The sequence below is a fragment of the Salvelinus sp. IW2-2015 genome, unplaced genomic scaffold (assembly GCF_002910315.2).
Source record: "Salvelinus sp. IW2-2015 unplaced genomic scaffold, ASM291031v2 Un_scaffold1553, whole genome shotgun sequence".
Taxonomy (NCBI): domain Eukaryota; kingdom Metazoa; phylum Chordata; class Actinopteri; order Salmoniformes; family Salmonidae; genus Salvelinus; species Salvelinus sp. IW2-2015.
In genome coordinates this window covers 81,445-99,018 of record NW_019942984.1, presented here as the reverse complement: position 1 = coordinate 99,018, position 17,574 = coordinate 81,445, and the positions used below count along the sequence as shown (strand labels likewise).

Genomic DNA, 17,574 nt, shown 5'->3' with positions numbered 1-17,574 from the left:
TGAGTGAAAACTATGCAAAACTACAAAGGAACAAACAAATCATGAGCATACCTGGAGGAGCAGAGAGAGAGAGAGAGAGAGAAGTGATTAGTGACAGCTTTATACCCTGAGCCCAGGTGGCTCCAATCACTCACGACCCTCCTCTGCCTGCAGGAGGAACCGCCCCCTGCACTGCAGAGGAGGAGCCGTGACAGTTATTACTGCATTGTCGGAACTAGAAGCACAAGCATTTCGCTACACTCGCATTAACACCTGCTAACCATGTGTATGTGACAAATACAATTTGATTTGATTTTGGTTGTCTAGGTCTTAATTGAAAGGAAAACCCACAGACACTTTGCCCTCTGTAGAATGAGTTTGACATCCCTGCCTTACAAGCTCGTCACAATAGACATGATTACAGCAGTAGTATAGTATACTATTGCAGTACAGCAGTAGTATAGTATACTATAGCAGTACAGCAGTAGTATAGTACAACAGTAGTATAATATACTATAGCAGTACAGCAGTAGTATAATATACTATAGCAGTAGTATAGGATAGCAGTACAGCAGTAGTATAGTATAGCAGTACAGCAATAGTATAATATGCTATAGCAGTACAGCAGTAGTATAGTATACTATAGCAGTACAGCAGTAGTATAGTATACTATAGCAGTAGTGCATTATTACAACAAGAGAAGAACAGACATCTGTGATTGAGGCTGCTTTCACACAGTTGTTGTGGAATCTGGAAGACATTTGTAATCTGTATTGAAGTGCTGATCATTTCATTTTTTGATTACAGTATTGGTCCATTATGTTGACTGTATAGGCTTAATATTACACCAACACAATCACTGAGCATGATCATATTGCAGTGTTTACATCACTGATTGACAAAGTATTTACCCGATAATCAGAAAGTGCTTCTGACTTTTTATCATAGATTAACATTTAAATGTTTTTAGTACAGAGCTACAATTCCAAGCTGTAGTGTTATCACGTTCTGCAGTCCTGCTGGTTTTTCTTCCAGGCACTTGGCAGGAGTGGAGAGTCGACCTCTTGTATCCATCAACTCTACAACTTCTCCACCTTCTTCACAAACTGCAGCAGGTCGTCAGCCAGGAGCTGTGGCTCCTCAAAGGCAGCGAAGTGGCCTCCTCGGGGCATGTAAGAGTAGGAGTAGATGTTCCTGAACCTGTCTCTGGCCCACGACTGGGGCACGTGCATTAGCTCGTTGGGAAACGCGGCCAGGCCTGTAGGCACATACACCCCCGTACTGAGGACACGAGAGACAGGTTAACAAACACAGCCACACATTTACATTTTTAGTCAGAGCAGACACTCATTTTAGCAGAGTGTCTGCCAATCAGTGCATTCAACTAAAGTAGGTAGAAAACAACCACCTGGAACATCTCATTATTGGGAGCCTGTTATCATAACACAAAGCAAGCATGATCATGGGTTCAAGTCCCGCAAGGATCACATAAAACTACAAAATGTACTATACGTCCCTTGGCATGTATTATTAAATAGCGTCTATTATTGGTTTTTAGGAACAGCCCGTGTCATATTAAACTGGACAGGCCATGTAGGAACAGCCGGTGTCATATTAAATGGACAGGCCCTGTAGGAACAGCCGGTGTCATATTAAACTGGACAGGCCCTGTAGGAACAGCCCGTGTCATATTAAACTGGACAGGCCCTGTAGGAACAGCCCGTGTCATATTAAAAATGGACAGGCCCTGTAGGAACAAGCCGGTTCATATTAAATGGCAGGCCCTGTAGGAACAGCCCGTGTCATATTAAACTGGACAGGCCCTGTAGGAACAGCCGGTGTCATATTAAATGGACAGGCCCTGTAGGAACCGCCCGTGTCATACTGGACCATATGACACCACACATACAAACTCACTTATTATCCAGTCTGTTGTCAATGTTGGTCTTTAAGTTCTCCTTGTAGAACCTCATGGAGGACACGATGGAGCCGGTGGTCCAGTAGATCATGATGTTGGTCAGCAGGTCGTCCAGGGTGAACTTCCTAAAAGACAGGAACCAGGCTCTCAATGAACCAATCAACAGCCCTGGGTTTTATTCATTCTCCAATAAAAACACTTTTCCAGTTGTAAATGTTTATCTACGGTGTGCACTGACGAATACAACAAAGGTAGTCCCTCTTTCAGTTTGTGATTTTCCCATTTGGTGTCAAGTGAATAGGACTGTGAATGGGTGCTACCAAGGCAACATGTTCATGCAAATAGATTAGGATCATTGTTTTGCTGGGACAAATAAAGTTGTATTGAATGTTTCCCCTACAGTTTTGGCAGATCTGACCATCATTTGATTAAGAGTAATTGATGGGACAGCAATATATTTACCCCCTAAAAAGTATATATTTCTCCACTCACAACCCAAAGTAAACAAGCTGAACTGTAGCTTGTACCTCTCCAGCCCCCCATCTTCCAAGTCCCTGTTGTTGAAGTCAGTCCAGGTGGAAAACTTCTCCAGTATGTAAGCAGCCAGGCCTACTGGAGAGTCATTCAGTCCACAACCTGCAGGGGGAGACATTTCACAATATGATTAGAACGACTACTACAGCTAAACTATCAGAGGTCTGTGTGTCCGTGCATTTTTTTTATTTTACCAGGGAGTCATACTGAAACCATGGTCTCTTTTACAGCCCTGAAATACACACAAAATATAAATAAAGAAAGAAAAACAAGATCATAAAAAACACATTCATTGGTAATAAGGTCATCACTCAGCTTTCTGAATTGCCCTAGAGGCACCAAAACATAAAATGGAAAAACATTTTGAAGATAGTTCTTAGACATTATTTGTGGAACAAAAATCTGCATGAGAGCACCAGCTGTTCCAGAGGACCAGCTACGGTATGTTTTTTCATATCTATATTTTCAATTTGTTTTCTATAACATTGATGTGGGGTTTAGAACAGTAGGCGTATTGGAAAAATTCCAGTTTTATATTTAACCTAACTTTACACATTCTTTGCGACTGTGTTCCAGACGACTGTGTGATCATGCTCTCAGTTGCCGATGTGAGTACGACATTTAAAAACAGGTAAACATTCACAAGGCCGCAGGGCCAGACGGACTACCAGGATGTGTACTCCGAGCATGCGCTGACCAACCGGCAAGTGTCTTCACTGACATTTTTAACCTGTCCCTGACAGAGTCTGTAATACCTACACGTTTCAAGCAGACCACCATAGTCCCTGTGCCCGAGACACCAAGGTAACCTGCCTAAATGACTACCGACCCGTAGCACTCACATCTGTAGCCATGAAGTGCTTTGAAAGGCTGTTCATGGCTCACATCAGCACCAATCTTTTCAGTCTCCTGAGGGGGAATGGTAATTGTCGTGCCCTCTTCACAGCTGTCTTGGTGCGTTTGGACCATGGTAGTTTGAAGCTCTCAACCAGCTCCATTACAACACCGTCGATGAGAATGGGGGTGTGCTCAGCCCTCCTTTTCCTGTAGTCCACGATCATCTCCTTTGTCTTGATCACATTGAGGGAGAGGTTGTTGTCTCTGACCTCCCTATAGGCTGTCACATCGTTGTCAATGATCAGGCCTACCGCTATTGTGTCGTTAGCAAACTTGATGGTGTTGAGTCGTGCTTGGCCATGCAGTCATGGGTGAACAGGGAGTACAGGAGGTGACTGAGCATGCACCCCTGAGGGGCCCCCGTCTTGAGGATCAACGTGGCAGATGTAATGTTGCTTATCCTTACCACCTGGGGGGGGCCCGTCAAGATGTCCGGGATCAAGTTGCAGAGGGAGCCGTTTAGTCCCAGGGTCCTTAGCTTAATGATGAGCTTTGAGGGCACTATGTTGAACGCTGAGCTGTAGTCAATGAATAGCATTCTCATGTAGGTGTTCCTTTTGTCCAGGTAGGAAAGTGCCGTGTGGAGTGCAATAGAGATTGCGTCATCTGTGGATCTGGGTCTAGGGTTTCTGGGATAATGATAATGGTGTTGATGTGAGCCATGAGCAGCCTTCATGGCTACAGGCGCGAGTGCGACGCGTCGGTAGTCATTTAGGCAGGTTACCTTGGTGTCTCGGGCACAGGAACTATGGTGGTCTGCTTGAAACATGTTGGTATTACAGACTCGGTCAGGGACAGGTTAAAAATGTCAGTGAAGACACTTGCCAGTTGGTCAGCGCATGCTCGGAGTACACATCCTGGTATGTTGACCTGTTTAAAAGGGCTTACCCACATCGGCTACGGATAGCATGATCACACAGTCGTCCAGAACAGCTAGTGCTCTCATGCATGCTTCAGCGTTGCTTGCCTCGACGCGTGCAGAGAAGTCATTAAGTTCCCCTGTTAGGCTCGTGTCACTGGGCAACTCGCGGCTGTGCTTCCCTTTGTAGTCCATAATAGGTCTGCAAGCCCTGCCTTATGCCGGTGTAGTAAAATATTAAGTTCTGTCAAGTAATGTTTTAACCCGTTACATGCAGCCTGGTCTAGGACAACTGAGGAAAGCCTCTGAATTAGCAGCGAGTGATCAACAGTATCAAAAGCCTTTGACATGTCATTGAAGAGGGCAGCACCATGTTGCCTTTCATCCATACAGTTAACCACATCATTTATAACTAGGGATGCAGAAGAGTTAGTGCTATGACCTGGTCTAAACAGACTTATTTCATTTTAAAATACATTTCAAAGACACAAAAGATCTTAGCTGAGATTTAATCAAGGATTCTAATACTTTAGCTAGGCAAGAAAGTTTAGAAATAGGCCAATAATGATTTAGGGCACAATGGTCACCACCTTTGAAGGTTGGAGTAGGCTCAGGGTTACAGAGAAAGAATGTCCCTGGACTGGGCTCAGGGTTACAGAGAGAGAGTCGTCCCTGGACTGGGCTCAGGGTTACAGAGAGAGAGTCGTCCCTGGACTGGTCTCCGGGTTACAGAGAGAGAGTCGTCCCTGGACTGGGCTCGGGGTTACAGAGAGAGAGTCGTCCCTGGACTGGGCTCGCGGGTTGACAGAGAGAGAGTCGTCCCTGGCTGGGACGTGGGCTCTCGGGTTACAGAGTAGAGAGTCGTCTGGACTGGGCTCGGGGGTTAGCAGAGAGAGAGTCGTCCCTGACTGGGCTCAGGGTTACAGAGAGAGAGAGTCGTCCCTGGACTGGGCTCAGGGTTACAGAGAGAGAGTCGTCCCTGGACTGGGCTCAGGGTTAAGAGAGAGAGTCGTCCCTGGACTGGGTTCGGGGTTACCGAGAGAGAGTCGTCCCTGGACTGGGCTCAGGGTTACAGAGAGAGAGTCGTCCCTGGACTGGGCTCAGGGTTACGAGAGAGAGAGTCGTCCCTGGACTGGGCTCATGGTTACAGAGAGAGAGTCGTCCCTGACAGAGAGAAGAGGGGTATGGTGTATACATGTCATCCGCTCGGTCAACACCTCTGTCTGTAGTCACAAATCGTCAGTGCTGATCTAGGATCAGGTACCCTCTGTCCATATAATGTTAGTCTTTGTGACGTAAAATGAAACTGACTTCAGATCAGCACTCCAGTTTGGCCTTTTAGATCAGCAGGTTATATAGACAGGGGAACCTGATCCTAGATCAGCGCTGGGCCATATGGACAAAAATCCTGGATAAAAATGAATAATACATTGATAAGATGAATGTACACCACAGTTTAAAATGATCATTTTTAAACTACTAGTTTGATGGTTGTAGTCATTAACAATCCCCATGTTAGGGAAACTGAATTCAAAACTTCACATCTCTCTAGTATAGGCTACTTATCCTAATGAACGATAAGCAAAATGCCTCCGATAAGTGATTCAGACAACTTTATGTCCTCAGAGGCAATTCATATGGAGCAGTCATAAAACAGATCACATTTAAAAATAAATAGCAAAGGATATTTACAAGCAATTGGCAGGATTTGATCAGTATGGTGGCTGTCAATGACTTTCAGTTCATCCCAGCTTTCTCCTAGATCATGGCCTCCTGTCATCTCATACTATGGCTGTGGTGGGAATCCTTTCATTGTCACTTGCCTTTGATTGCCATGGGGTCCTGAAACCACACATAATCCTGCCAGTCAGGCTGCCCTCCTCCCAGAGAGGGCCCAGACCCAGAGACACAAGACAGAGCAGTAACTTGTCTCTTCACCCGCGTGGGGACCTTAAAATCCAGTTTGAACCACCCACAGTCGGAACCACCCCACAGTCCCTATGGGCCAGAACCATGGCCCTGTGCCGGACAGGTTTAGCGTCAGACAACAGGTCGGCCATGAAGAGCGTGCGGAAGAGCTACATAAGGCAGGAGGAGATGCGGAGGTCTGGTCACCGTCGCTAGTGTCACCTTCTCCATGTTGACCTCGTACAGCTCCTTGGGGAGGAAGGATTCACGGAGGAGGAGAGCACGCAGGACCCAGGGAAAGAGCACCTCCAGTTGTTAGAGAACCTCCTCAAGGTCTTGGAAGGTACGCTGGCACCACCTCCAGTCCAGGCCTCCTGTGGCGGACTGACCGGCCTCCAACCCATCACCTCCTCATTCTGGGGGGAGAGAATGAGAGAGAGGCCTGGGGTCAAACAGCAACTCATAGACAACACTGCTAAGAGTAGGACTATATAGGATTGAAGTGCCCGGCGGCCGATACTTTGCCCCCGTAGGGGGGGCAGGACAGCACCGCTGTTCCAGACAACTGTGTCATGATTTGACGAATATCTACTTTGTTTGTTGAACGTGCGCCGCCAAACCGCCATCATTCTTATATCCCGACTGTCTGCGTTCCCTTGACCTCTTTAGTCTTAATCACATCTATAGGCGATGAATATACTCTACGCAATGGTTTGATTAAATACGCCCTATTTATCCACATAAAGAACTACTCACTTCAGAACTTCAATAGTCTGCATGGTTACTCAAGAGTCCTGCAGTTCCAAAGTGCGCTCCTGTCTGTGCGTCAGTGATTGAAGTCTGGACGTTTGTCGCGTTCAAATCAACTGTGAACTCGTAAATCACGACTTCAGTGCTTTCAAGATAACTGGAACTCGGACAAACGAGTTTTGAACGGTGATCCAACTCGGAATTCGAAGTCAGGACCTCACGCATCTTTCTAGGAGTCAGAAGTTCCGACTTGAAGATCACTGACATGTTTTGACTTCGTTTTGTTCCGAGTTCTCAGTTGTCTTGAAAGCACCATTTCACTAAACTATTGACATATGTCCGCAGTGATGATAAGAAAATACAATTATTCATTCTAATTTCATTTCTCAGGTTTGTGTCATCAATAACTTGAGGCCATTGACATATAACAAGCACAGAAGTCAAATCACGAATTTAGCCTAGCCCCATGTAACCACTGTCTAATGTCAAAGACACTGGTAACTTGTAACTGTGGTCTAACARTAGGCTTAATGCTAGAATGTATAAATAACCAATCTTCCCTAAAGCCAATAATAGCCAATAAAGCCTAGTCCTATTTAGTTTAGCGTCACTTATATAAAAACAGAGAATTAGTTTTTTAAGAAATCCATTGCTGTGCAGGCTCTCATTTCGTAATATATTTCCATTATGAGTTATATAGCTGTAGCCTACAACCAAGCAAATAAAACGGGGTATGCCACTCTAAACTGRTTTGACAGAAATGGTAGCAGAAGGTGAATGGTTAACTTTTGTTGCACAGTAGACGATGCTACGTCCCATGTGGCGCAAATGCTCACTGTCGGTGTGATGGAGGCGTTAGGTTTTTAATTGAAGTGATTAGTGGAATCAGAATCAAGCCCCACCCCTCAACAATCAGAAGTGACCTCAACACGTTCATATAAAAGTAGTCGGAGGCGAGGATTTGTTGTGGTGTAACGTTACTTGATACGATCGGAGTTGCAATACAGACCGATATCAGACGGGAAAATACTCATGAATTGGAAGATCGTCGTTCCTTTGCTCGCGGTGGCTTTCATCGTGACGAGCGCCGATGGGATACCGGGGGGCGTCGTGGACGCAGATATGAACGACCCCGCTACCAGAGACGCGCTGCAGTTCGCCGTGGCCGAATACAACAAGGGAACAAACGACCCGTATGTTTGGCAGGTGGCCAAGGTTGTCAAAGCTCAGAAACAGGTCAGTCCTTTTTGTAAGTCTTTTTACCAGTTGAACGAAGACACAATGTTGGTCGTTCATTTGTATAGCATAGTTTCCACGGTTGAAATATCTTAATGAATTTATTAACGCACTCCATTTACTCTGAATGCGGCAGAATGTTCAATGTTTTAGTTAATGTCGAATAGGACCGGTGTCAGTAAACGTCGCCCAAAACCCAGTTTGTTGCCAGCAACAGTCATCAACACTCTAAACATGAGGACAGCTGACCAACTCTGCTAGGCAGTGGCGTAAACATGTTAAAGTACTAAAGTCATTTTTTGGCTGTTTTTACTTTACTATTTGATGACTTTTACTCCATGCATTTTCCCTGACACCCAAAAGTGCTCGTTACATTTCAAATGCTTAGCAGGACAGAAATGGTAAAGTTCCCTTATCAAGAGATCATCCCTACTACTCTACTCTGGCATACTCATTAAACACTAATGCTTAGTTAATTAATTGTTGGCGTGTGCCTCTGCCTATCCATTAATGACAAACAATAGACGTGATCTCTGGTTTGCTTAATTTAAGGAACGTGAAATGATTTTATACTAACTCAAGAAGTATTTTTACTGGGTAACTAACGAGTCATTTCAGTACAAAAAAAAAGAAAAAAAAAGTAGTAATGTATGTACTTGTAAGTCGCTCTGGATAAGAGCGTCTGTTAAATGACTTAAATGTAAATGTTAAATGATTTTCTTCACTCTAGCTCAAGTGTGATTTGGGTACTTGTTCCACTGCTGCTAGGGCGAGTAAAATGGTCAGTGAGGTGTACACTAATTTGTCTCCGGAAGTAGCTAGCAAGCTAACCAACTACAGTTCAATCGCACCGACAATTGTTTGAATGTTAAATGACGAGACCGAGGCATTGATGCGAGTAACCAGTCTTGTTCAGTACATTGCAATACCTCTGGTTATCTCAAGCACACCGGTAAAAAACACTGGACTTGCAGTAATTAACATTTACCAACAGATGGCATCACTGTGCCATTATACACCGTAACAATCTAATTGCATTTTGGTGGTAATTTCCAATGGAACGCTGCATGTGTGTGGTGCATATTTGTATTTATTGAACGTATGCGTTGATGGCTCTACAAATGGTAGAAAGTGAATGTAACTTGTTGCGCACATCTAGATGCTGTCGGTGTGGTCGAGACGTTAACCTGGGTGCTTGACTGCTATTGTAATGTCTGAATGCTTGGATCAAGCCTGGGCTAAATTCCCAATCTGGCCCTCAAACCATCATGGTCACCTAATAATCCCCAGTTTATAATTGGCTCATTCATCCCCCTCCTCTCCCCTGTAACTATTCCCCAGGTCGTTGCTGCAAATGAGAATGTGTTCTCAGTCAACTTACCTGCGTAAAATAACGGCTTAAATAGAAATACAAAAAAAAAAATGCACACAACACCCTCTGAATTACATGGACCAATCTGGACGACACTGCTATTATGAACGCCCAGACGGCGGCTCTGGACGTCGAGTTAATTTAGGTATACACCAACATCTTACTTTATACAAAGTTGTGTTGTTGAATACGGCCTTAGCTTGGCTTGAAAGTTATTTTTCTACCGTATGCATTAAGTGCTAATGTCTGGGGAAGCCGGTGTTGTGAGGACTATATTGGCACAGGGGTTCGTCGAGGGCCGGCAACCATGCCAATATATCCTCAACACTGGCTTCGAGGGCATTGTCACTTTTTATACGGGTTACCAGCAGTCAATTATTGAATGACATTTGATTGACACACCAACTTTATTTTGGTAAGTTGTCATACTATTTCGTACTTCCACGAGATGTAGTAACGTCACAAACATAAGGTTGCTACCCAATCCGGCTGGTCGTTTGTGCTATCGGCTCAGTTGCAGGAGATGCGACTCAGTCATTGAGCTTTCTAATGTATTCATAAATGAATAACTAGAACAGGTTCCTCATTCAAGATGGGTGATTCTATGTCTGTGGTCTGACGTGCTGACCATCCTCTGCTTACAGGTGGTAGCTGGAATGAAGTACATCTTCACAGTGCTGATGGCCAGGACCTTGTGCAGGAAGGGAGGTGTGGAGAAGGACTGCGCTGTGGCCCCAGCTGTGGTAAGGACCACAAGGCTAGCCTGGTCCCAGATCTGTTTGTGTTAACACTGGCACTTCAGCTCAGTGCTTCCTACATGTACAGCTTAAGAATGGTCCATTTTTAGTTTATAACCTGTTACCAACAGTGAACACATTGGTAACCAATAAACTACTTATTAACTGTTAGTAAATCCTACTTGTAACATGTTACCCATTTCACTATTGGTTCAGTATTGAGTTGTTTGCAAAGGGAAGTTTCAGGTGACATTTCCATAGACGAATGTCTGTTGGCAGTGTTTAAGAGCATCAAAACCATGATTCATTGTGGGTACATTTTGCCTGACTACTCTACAAATAATAAAATTGTTTATGATGTAAGGTGATTTGTAGGTCAGGCAGTCAGATGCAATGTCCAACAAACCTTTTGTCAGGTGTTATGCTGCTGAAGGGGTGTGACCATACAAACTCGTGTTGTTTCCTCAGACCTACCAGTGCATCTTTGAGGTGTGGAGCCACCCCTGGCTGGGAGCGAGCCAGTTGATCAAGCAAGCCTGCGAGGAGTAAAGACTTCAATTGTCTAGTCTACCCAGTTAATATTTATTACCAGTGGTGTTAGTCTTACCTAAGCAGATCTACCTCATCTATGATGTATTCAGAGAATCCAACTAATTTTCCTACTTATTGCATTCCCACACCAATATAGCACTTAAAATAAGAACTGCTGTGTTGATGAATGTTTGTCAGCGCTATGCAACAGTGTAACTAAATAAAACATGTTTCGTTACATTTACATGTTTCATTTTGTTGCCAGATGAACAAATCTTAGACCCATTATTTTGTGAAAAAATAGTTAAATGTTGATAAATATAACGTTCAGTCACCCGCCCAATGATTCACAGGACAGACCAATGTTAAAAAGGCTCATGCATTCAACATGGAGGTTGTCCATCACAACCTCTAAATAGGTCAGAAGGGACTACTGAAAAGGTGTTGGCTATTTATGCAGTATTATAAACTGGGTGGTTGGTGCCCTGAATGCTGATTGGCTGACAGCCGTGGTGTATCGGGCTATAACTTATTTTTACTGGTCTAATTACGTTGGTAGCTAGTTATTAATAGCAATAAGGCACCTCAGATTTGTGTTATATGGCCAATATACCACAACCCCCTTGGGCATTATCACTTAGTATTACTCTTAGGAAGTGTTTGTATGCAGGCTATAGCTGTGACTTGACATCAAATTTGTCTTATGCTCCAAAAACATGTGTAAACCTTACAGTGAAATGCTTACTAGCCCCTAACCAACAATGCGGTTTAAAAACATAAAAAGCAACAGTAAAATAACAATAGCAAGGCTATATATACAGGGGGTACCATTTAGTGGAGGTAATTGGCTTGTGATAAATCAGTCTACTGCAGTGCTGAATAACTGCTTAACTGTCATATCCTCTGCTTGCAAATAACTGTAAATCGAATCTTTAAATTTGTATCAACCAATGTAGGTTGTTTAGTTGTCTTGCTTTCATACAATACTACAGACTCATATCATTCAACCCATAGGCTATTTTTGATATTTCAGCCTGGCATTCGGGGATAGAAAAGTAGCACAAAACTTTAAATGTAAATAAGCATTCTGAAAAGTTATAACCACTAGCGGGCCTACAGCTAAAAACCCCCACTAGGTGGCCTACAGCAAAAAAAAAAAAACACTAGTGGCCTACAGCTAAAAACCCCCCCAGCCAAAGGCCCTACAGCTAAAAACCCCCCACCAACAAGGCCTTACAGCTAAAAACCCCCCACCTAGAAGCCTACAGCTAAAAAAAAAAAAAAAAACACCTAGAAGTCTACAGCTAGATACCCCCACAAGTGCCTACAAGCTAATCCACGGGACCTACCCCTATCCTAAAGTAACCACAGTGGGCCTACAGCTAAAACCCCCCACTAGTGGCGCCTACAGCTAATACCGCCCATTAGTGGGCCATACAAGCGCTAAAACCCCCACTAGTGCCTACAGCTAAAACCCCCACTAGTGGGCCTACAGCTAAACCCCACTAGTGGCTACAGCTAATACCCCACTAGTGGGCCTACAGCTAATACCCCCACTAGTGGGACCTACAGCTAATACCCCCACTAGGGCCTACAGCTAATACCCCCCACTTATGGCCTAAGCTAATACCCCCACTAGTGGGCCTACAGCTAATACCCCCACGGAGTGGGCCTACACTAATACCCCCACTAGTGGGCACCTACAGCTAATACCCCCACTAGTGGGGGCCTACAGCTAATCACCCCCCACTAGTGGGCCTACAGCTAAAAAAAAAAACCACTAGTGCCTACAGCTAAAAAAAAAAAAACACTAGTGCCTACAGCTAAAACCCCCCCACCTAGAAGGCCTACAGACTAAAACCCCCCACCTAGAAGGCCTACAGCTAAAAAAAAAAACACCTAAAGACAGGAAAAAAACACCATAGAAGCCACAGCCGAAGACCCCACTAGTGGGCCTACAGCGATACCCCCAACAATGGGCCTACAGCGAATACCCCACTAGTGGCCCTACAGCGAATACCCCCACTAGTGCCTACAGCGAATACCCCCACTAGTGGGCCTACAGCGAATAACCCCCCACTAGGGCCGACAGCTAATACCCCCACTAGTGGCCTACAGCTAAAACCCCCACTATGGGCCTACAGCTAAAACCCCCACTAGTGGCCCTACAGCTAAAACCCCCACTAGTGGGCCTGACAGCTAATACCCCACTAGGCCTACAGCTAATACCCCCACTAGTGGGCCTACAGCTAATACCCCCACTAGTGGCCTACAGCTAATACCCCCACTAGTGGGCCTACAGCTAATACCCCACTATGGGCTACAAGCTAATACCCCCACTAGTGGCCTACAGCTAATACCCCCACTAGTGCCTACAGTAATACCCCCACTAGTGGCCTACACCTAATACCCCCACTATGGGCCTACAGCTAATACCCCCACCTAGAAGGCCTACAGCTAAAAAACCCCCCACCTAGAAGGCCTACAGCTAATACCCCCCACAAGTGGCCTACAGCTAATACCCCCACAAGTTGGGCCTACAGCTAATACCCCCACTAGTGGGCCTACAGCTAATACCCCCACTAGTGGCCTACAGCTATACCCCCACTAGTGCCCACAGCTAATACCCCCCACTAGTGGCCTACACTAATACCCCCACTAGGCGCCACAGCTTAATACCCCACTAGTGGCCTACAGCTAATACCCCCACTATGGGCCTACAGCTAATACCCCACTAGGGCCTACAGCTAATACCCCCACTAGTGGGGCCTACAGCTAAATACCCCCACTAGTGGGCCTACAGCTAATACCCCCCCACCTAGAAGGCCTACAGCTAAAAACCCCCCCACCTAGAAGCGCCTACAGCTAAAAACCCCCCCACCTAGAACCTACAGCTAAAAAACCCCCTAGAAGGCCTACAGCCTAAAAAAACCCCACCTAGAAGCCTACAGCTAAAAAACCCCCCACCTAGAAGCCACAGCTGAACCCCACCAGAACTAAGCAAAAACCCCCCACCTAGAAGGCCTACAGCTAAAACCCCCCCACCTAAAGGCCTACAGCTTAAAACCCCCCCACCTAGAAGGCCTACAGCTAAAAACCCCCCACCTAGAAGGCCTACAGCTAAAAAAACCCCCCACCTAAAAAGGCCTACAGCTAAAAAAAAAAAAAACACACTCACCTAGAAGGCCTACAGCTAAAAAACCCCCACTAGAAGGCCTACAGCTAAAAAACCCCCACCTAGAGCCTACAGCTAAAAACCCCCACCAAAGCCTACAGCTAAAAACCCCACCTAGAAGGCCTACAGCTAAAAACCCCCCACCTAGAAGGCCTACAGCTAAAAACCCACCTAGAAAGCCTACAGCTAAAAAAAAAACACCTAGAAGGCCTACAGCTAAAAAAAAAACCCGCCTAGAAGGCCTAACAGCTAAAAAAAACCCGCCTAGAAGGCCTACAGCTAAAAAAACCCGCCTAAGGCCTACAGCTAAAAAAAAAAACGCCTAGAAGCCTACACTAAAAACCCCCCCCCGGAAGGCCTACAGCTAAAAAAACCCCCGCCCGGAAGCCTACAGCTAACGCCCTCCCCCCGCCCGGAAGGCCTACAGCTAACGCCCCCCCCCCCCGCCCGGAAGGCCTACAAATCAAATCACATACACATGGTTAGCAGATGTTAATATGAGTGCAGCGAAGTGCTTGTGCTTCCGACAGTGTAGTAATATCTAACAATTCCCCAACTACTTAATACACACATCTAAAGGGGTGAATGAGAATATGTACATATAAATATATGGCCGAGCGGCATAGGCAATGTGCAATAGACGGTACAAAATACAGTATAAACATGAGTAATATAAGATATGCAAACATTAACGTGACTAGTGATCCAGTTGTTAAAGTGGCCAGTGATTGGGTCTCCATGTAGGCAGCAGCCCCTCTAAATTAGTGATGGCTGTTTAGCGGTCTGATGGCCTTGAGATAGAAGCTGTTCAGAGGGGTAGAAGTGGGCTAACTTTCCAGTGCCTAACTATACAACCTTATGAATCATACTTTGTTTACACTGTGCTGTAGGTGTCTGGATTCCTGCATAGTATCAATAGAAGTAAACCAAGCACGTTGGAAATAGTTGTCGACAGCTGGTCTGATTTTAAGGTTATTTTTTTGCAGACCAGATACAAAGGTAAGATTCATGGTGTCACAAGGTACACGAGTTTGGCATATGTCACATTTTGTAATCGTTTAGATTCTGTCATRTCAAGTTTGTCATATCACTTCAATAAAAAGCCCTTTATGAATACATTTAGTCTTCATTATTAGAACAAACGGGACAGAGTTCATGAAAAAAATATATCTTTCTTCTGCATGGATGAAGAGAACTTGAAAATAATGGTGACTGAAGAAAATGCAGTTGACTGGAGCACATCATTTCCTCATCGGGGGAAAGAGTAACTAACTTGTCAATGCATTTCATTTAGGCAGTGCAGTTATTTAATTGCCTGCGTCTGAAATGGCACCCTATTTCCTGCACAGTGCACTACGTTTTACCAGAGCTCCATGGGCCCTGGTCAAAGTACTGTACTATATAGTGAATAGGGTGCCATTTCAGACTCAGCCAATTAAATAAATAGTTTGTGCTGGGTAAGAAGAAACTAAAGCTTCTCCTACAGGGTTTGATATGAGCCCATATTAAAAGAAGTGTCCTTGTCTAGARAGGTCAATATGACAAGTTTTGCCTTGCTACTAGTGGTTATAGCGTTGGGCCAGTAAACGGAAGGTTGCTGGATCGAATCCCCGAGCTGACAAGGTAGAAATCTGTCATTCAACGTACTTAGAATGTTACTTGGTAATATGGTGCTGCTAGTGATAGACAACGAGAGTCAAATCTGCATTAAAACTGGTTTCAATTATTCTGCAGTGATTTGTCGTCTGCCATCGGGGGCWGTTTAGGTTTCTTGTGTTTTTCAGTCCTTTSCAGATAGTCGTTGCTGGAGAACTGTTGCTCTAGCCGTWCACCTGCAGTTCTCCTCASATCCATTGATGTAGGATGCGATACTGTCTGTGTAGTCATGTATGTTGGCATTGTTGTCCTTGAATATGTTCCAATCCGTGGTGTCTAGGTCCTTTAACTCCCCAATGACCTTGTCAGTCCATTTCCACACCGTTTATTTGACAGGCTTGGCGGTTTTTAGTTTCTGTCTTGTATGCAGGGATGATGTGTAGCATTACATGGTCATTGTTGTATGCCCCTTTAATAGTGCTGTCACAATGTCTGAGTTCCCAAGGGGACAGCGTGGTATGCCCTTTAATAGTGCTGTAAACATGGTCTGAGTTCTGCAAGGGACAGCGTGGTATGCCCCTTTAATAGTGCTGTCACAATGGTCTGAGTTCCCAAGGGACAGCGTGGTATGCCCTTAATAGTGCTGTAAACATGGTCTGAGTTCTGCAAGGGACAGCGTGGTATGCCCCTTTAATAGTGCTGTAAACATGGTCTGAGTTCCCAAGGGGACAGCGTGGTATGCCCCTTTAATAGTGCTGTAAACATGGTCTGAGTTCTGCAAGGGACAGCGTGGTATGCCCCTTTAATAGTGCTGTAAACATGGTCTGAGTTCTGCAAGGGACAGCGTGGTATGCCCCTTTAATAGTGCTGTAAACAGTCTGAGTTCTGCAAGGGACAGCGTGGTATGCCCCTTTAATAGTGCTGTAAACATGGTCTGAGTTCTGCAAGACAGCGTGGTATGCCCCTTTAATAGTGCTGTAAACAATGGTCTGAGTTCCCAAGGGACAGCGTGGTATGCCCCTTTAATAGTGCTGTAAACATGGTCTGAGTTCTGCAAGGGAGCAGGTGGTATGCCCCTTTAATAGTGCTGTAAACATGGTCTGAGTTCCCAAGGGACAGCGTGGTATGCCCCTTAATAGTGCTGTAAACATGGTCTGAGTTCCCAAGGGTACAGAGTGGTATGCCCCTTGTTCAACATTTAACCAGCTGTTTTTATCTTGGAAGTTCCTGTTGAAGGTTGATGTGGTTAAAATCCCCCATGATGGACAAAATAGAATCTGGGTATTTCCTTTCCACCTCTGTGATCTGATCAGCCAATAGCTGTTGCTCTGTGTGTGCACAGCTGTGATCTGATCAGCCAATAGCTGTTAAGTTGTGTGTGCACAAGCGCTCGGCGAGATGTAGACTCCAAACAGAATTACTGAGGCAAATACCTTACCTTGCGAGGATAACAGCACTGAGCCTTATTCTAAAATGTTTTAAGATTCCTCCCAATATGTTCTCAAATCACTTATGTAACAGTCTAACTTTACGTCCGTCCCTCGCCCCGACCCGGGCGCGAACCAGGGACCCTCTGCACACATCAACAACAGTCACCCACGAAGCATAGTTACCCATCGCTCCACAAAGCCGCGGCCCTTCAGAACAAGGGGAATCACTACTTCAAGGTCTCAGAGCGAGTGGTGTCACCGATTGAAAGGCTATTAGCGCGCACCACCGCTAACTAGCTAGCCATTCACATCCGTACACTTAGGCCATTCCTCCATACAGAATCTTTCAGATCTTTGATAGCTTTTGCCTGTGCTCTTCATTCTAACCACAGAGTTTCAATGGGGTTCAAGTCTGGAGACTGAGATGTCCATTGCAAAATGTTAATTTGGGGGTCAATTAGTCCTTTCTTTATGGATTTTGTTGTGTGCTTGAGGTTATTGTCCAGATGGAAGATTCACTTGCTGCCAAGTTTCAGCTTCCTGTCAGAGGAAACCAGGTTTTTGGCCTGCTAAATAGAGCTCTTTGGCTGCTAAATAGAGCTCTTTGGCCATTAAAAAAGAGCTCTTTTGGCTGCTAAATAGAGCTCTTTGT

At 45.1% G+C, this 17,574-nt stretch overlaps 3 protein-coding genes across 3 annotated transcripts in view; 2 read left to right on the top strand and 1 right to left on the bottom strand.

Moving 5' to 3' along the window:
• Positions 1–17,574, top strand: part of LOC112071241 (epoxide hydrolase 1) — a 50,863-nt gene that overhangs the window by 4,232 nt on the left and 29,057 nt on the right. The gene's annotated exons all lie outside the window — the stretch shown is intronic.
• On the bottom strand, positions 736–3,164 carry LOC139024476 (epoxide hydrolase 1-like). The gene is made up of 3 exons (XM_070439318.1): positions 2,425–3,164; positions 1,897–2,022; positions 736–1,260 (listed from the first exon to the last, which is right to left on the bottom strand). The coding sequence occupies exons 1-3, from the start codon at positions 2,547–2,549 to the stop codon at positions 1,059–1,061; spliced, it is 453 nt and encodes a 150-aa protein (XP_070295419.1). The 5' UTR covers positions 2,550–3,164; the 3' UTR covers positions 736–1,058.
• On the top strand, positions 7,782–10,965 carry LOC112071243 (cystatin-like). The gene is made up of 3 exons (XM_024138711.2): positions 7,782–8,081; positions 10,098–10,196; positions 10,659–10,965. The coding sequence occupies exons 1-3, from the start codon at positions 7,878–7,880 to the stop codon at positions 10,737–10,739; spliced, it is 384 nt and encodes a 127-aa protein (XP_023994479.1). The 5' UTR covers positions 7,782–7,877; the 3' UTR covers positions 10,740–10,965.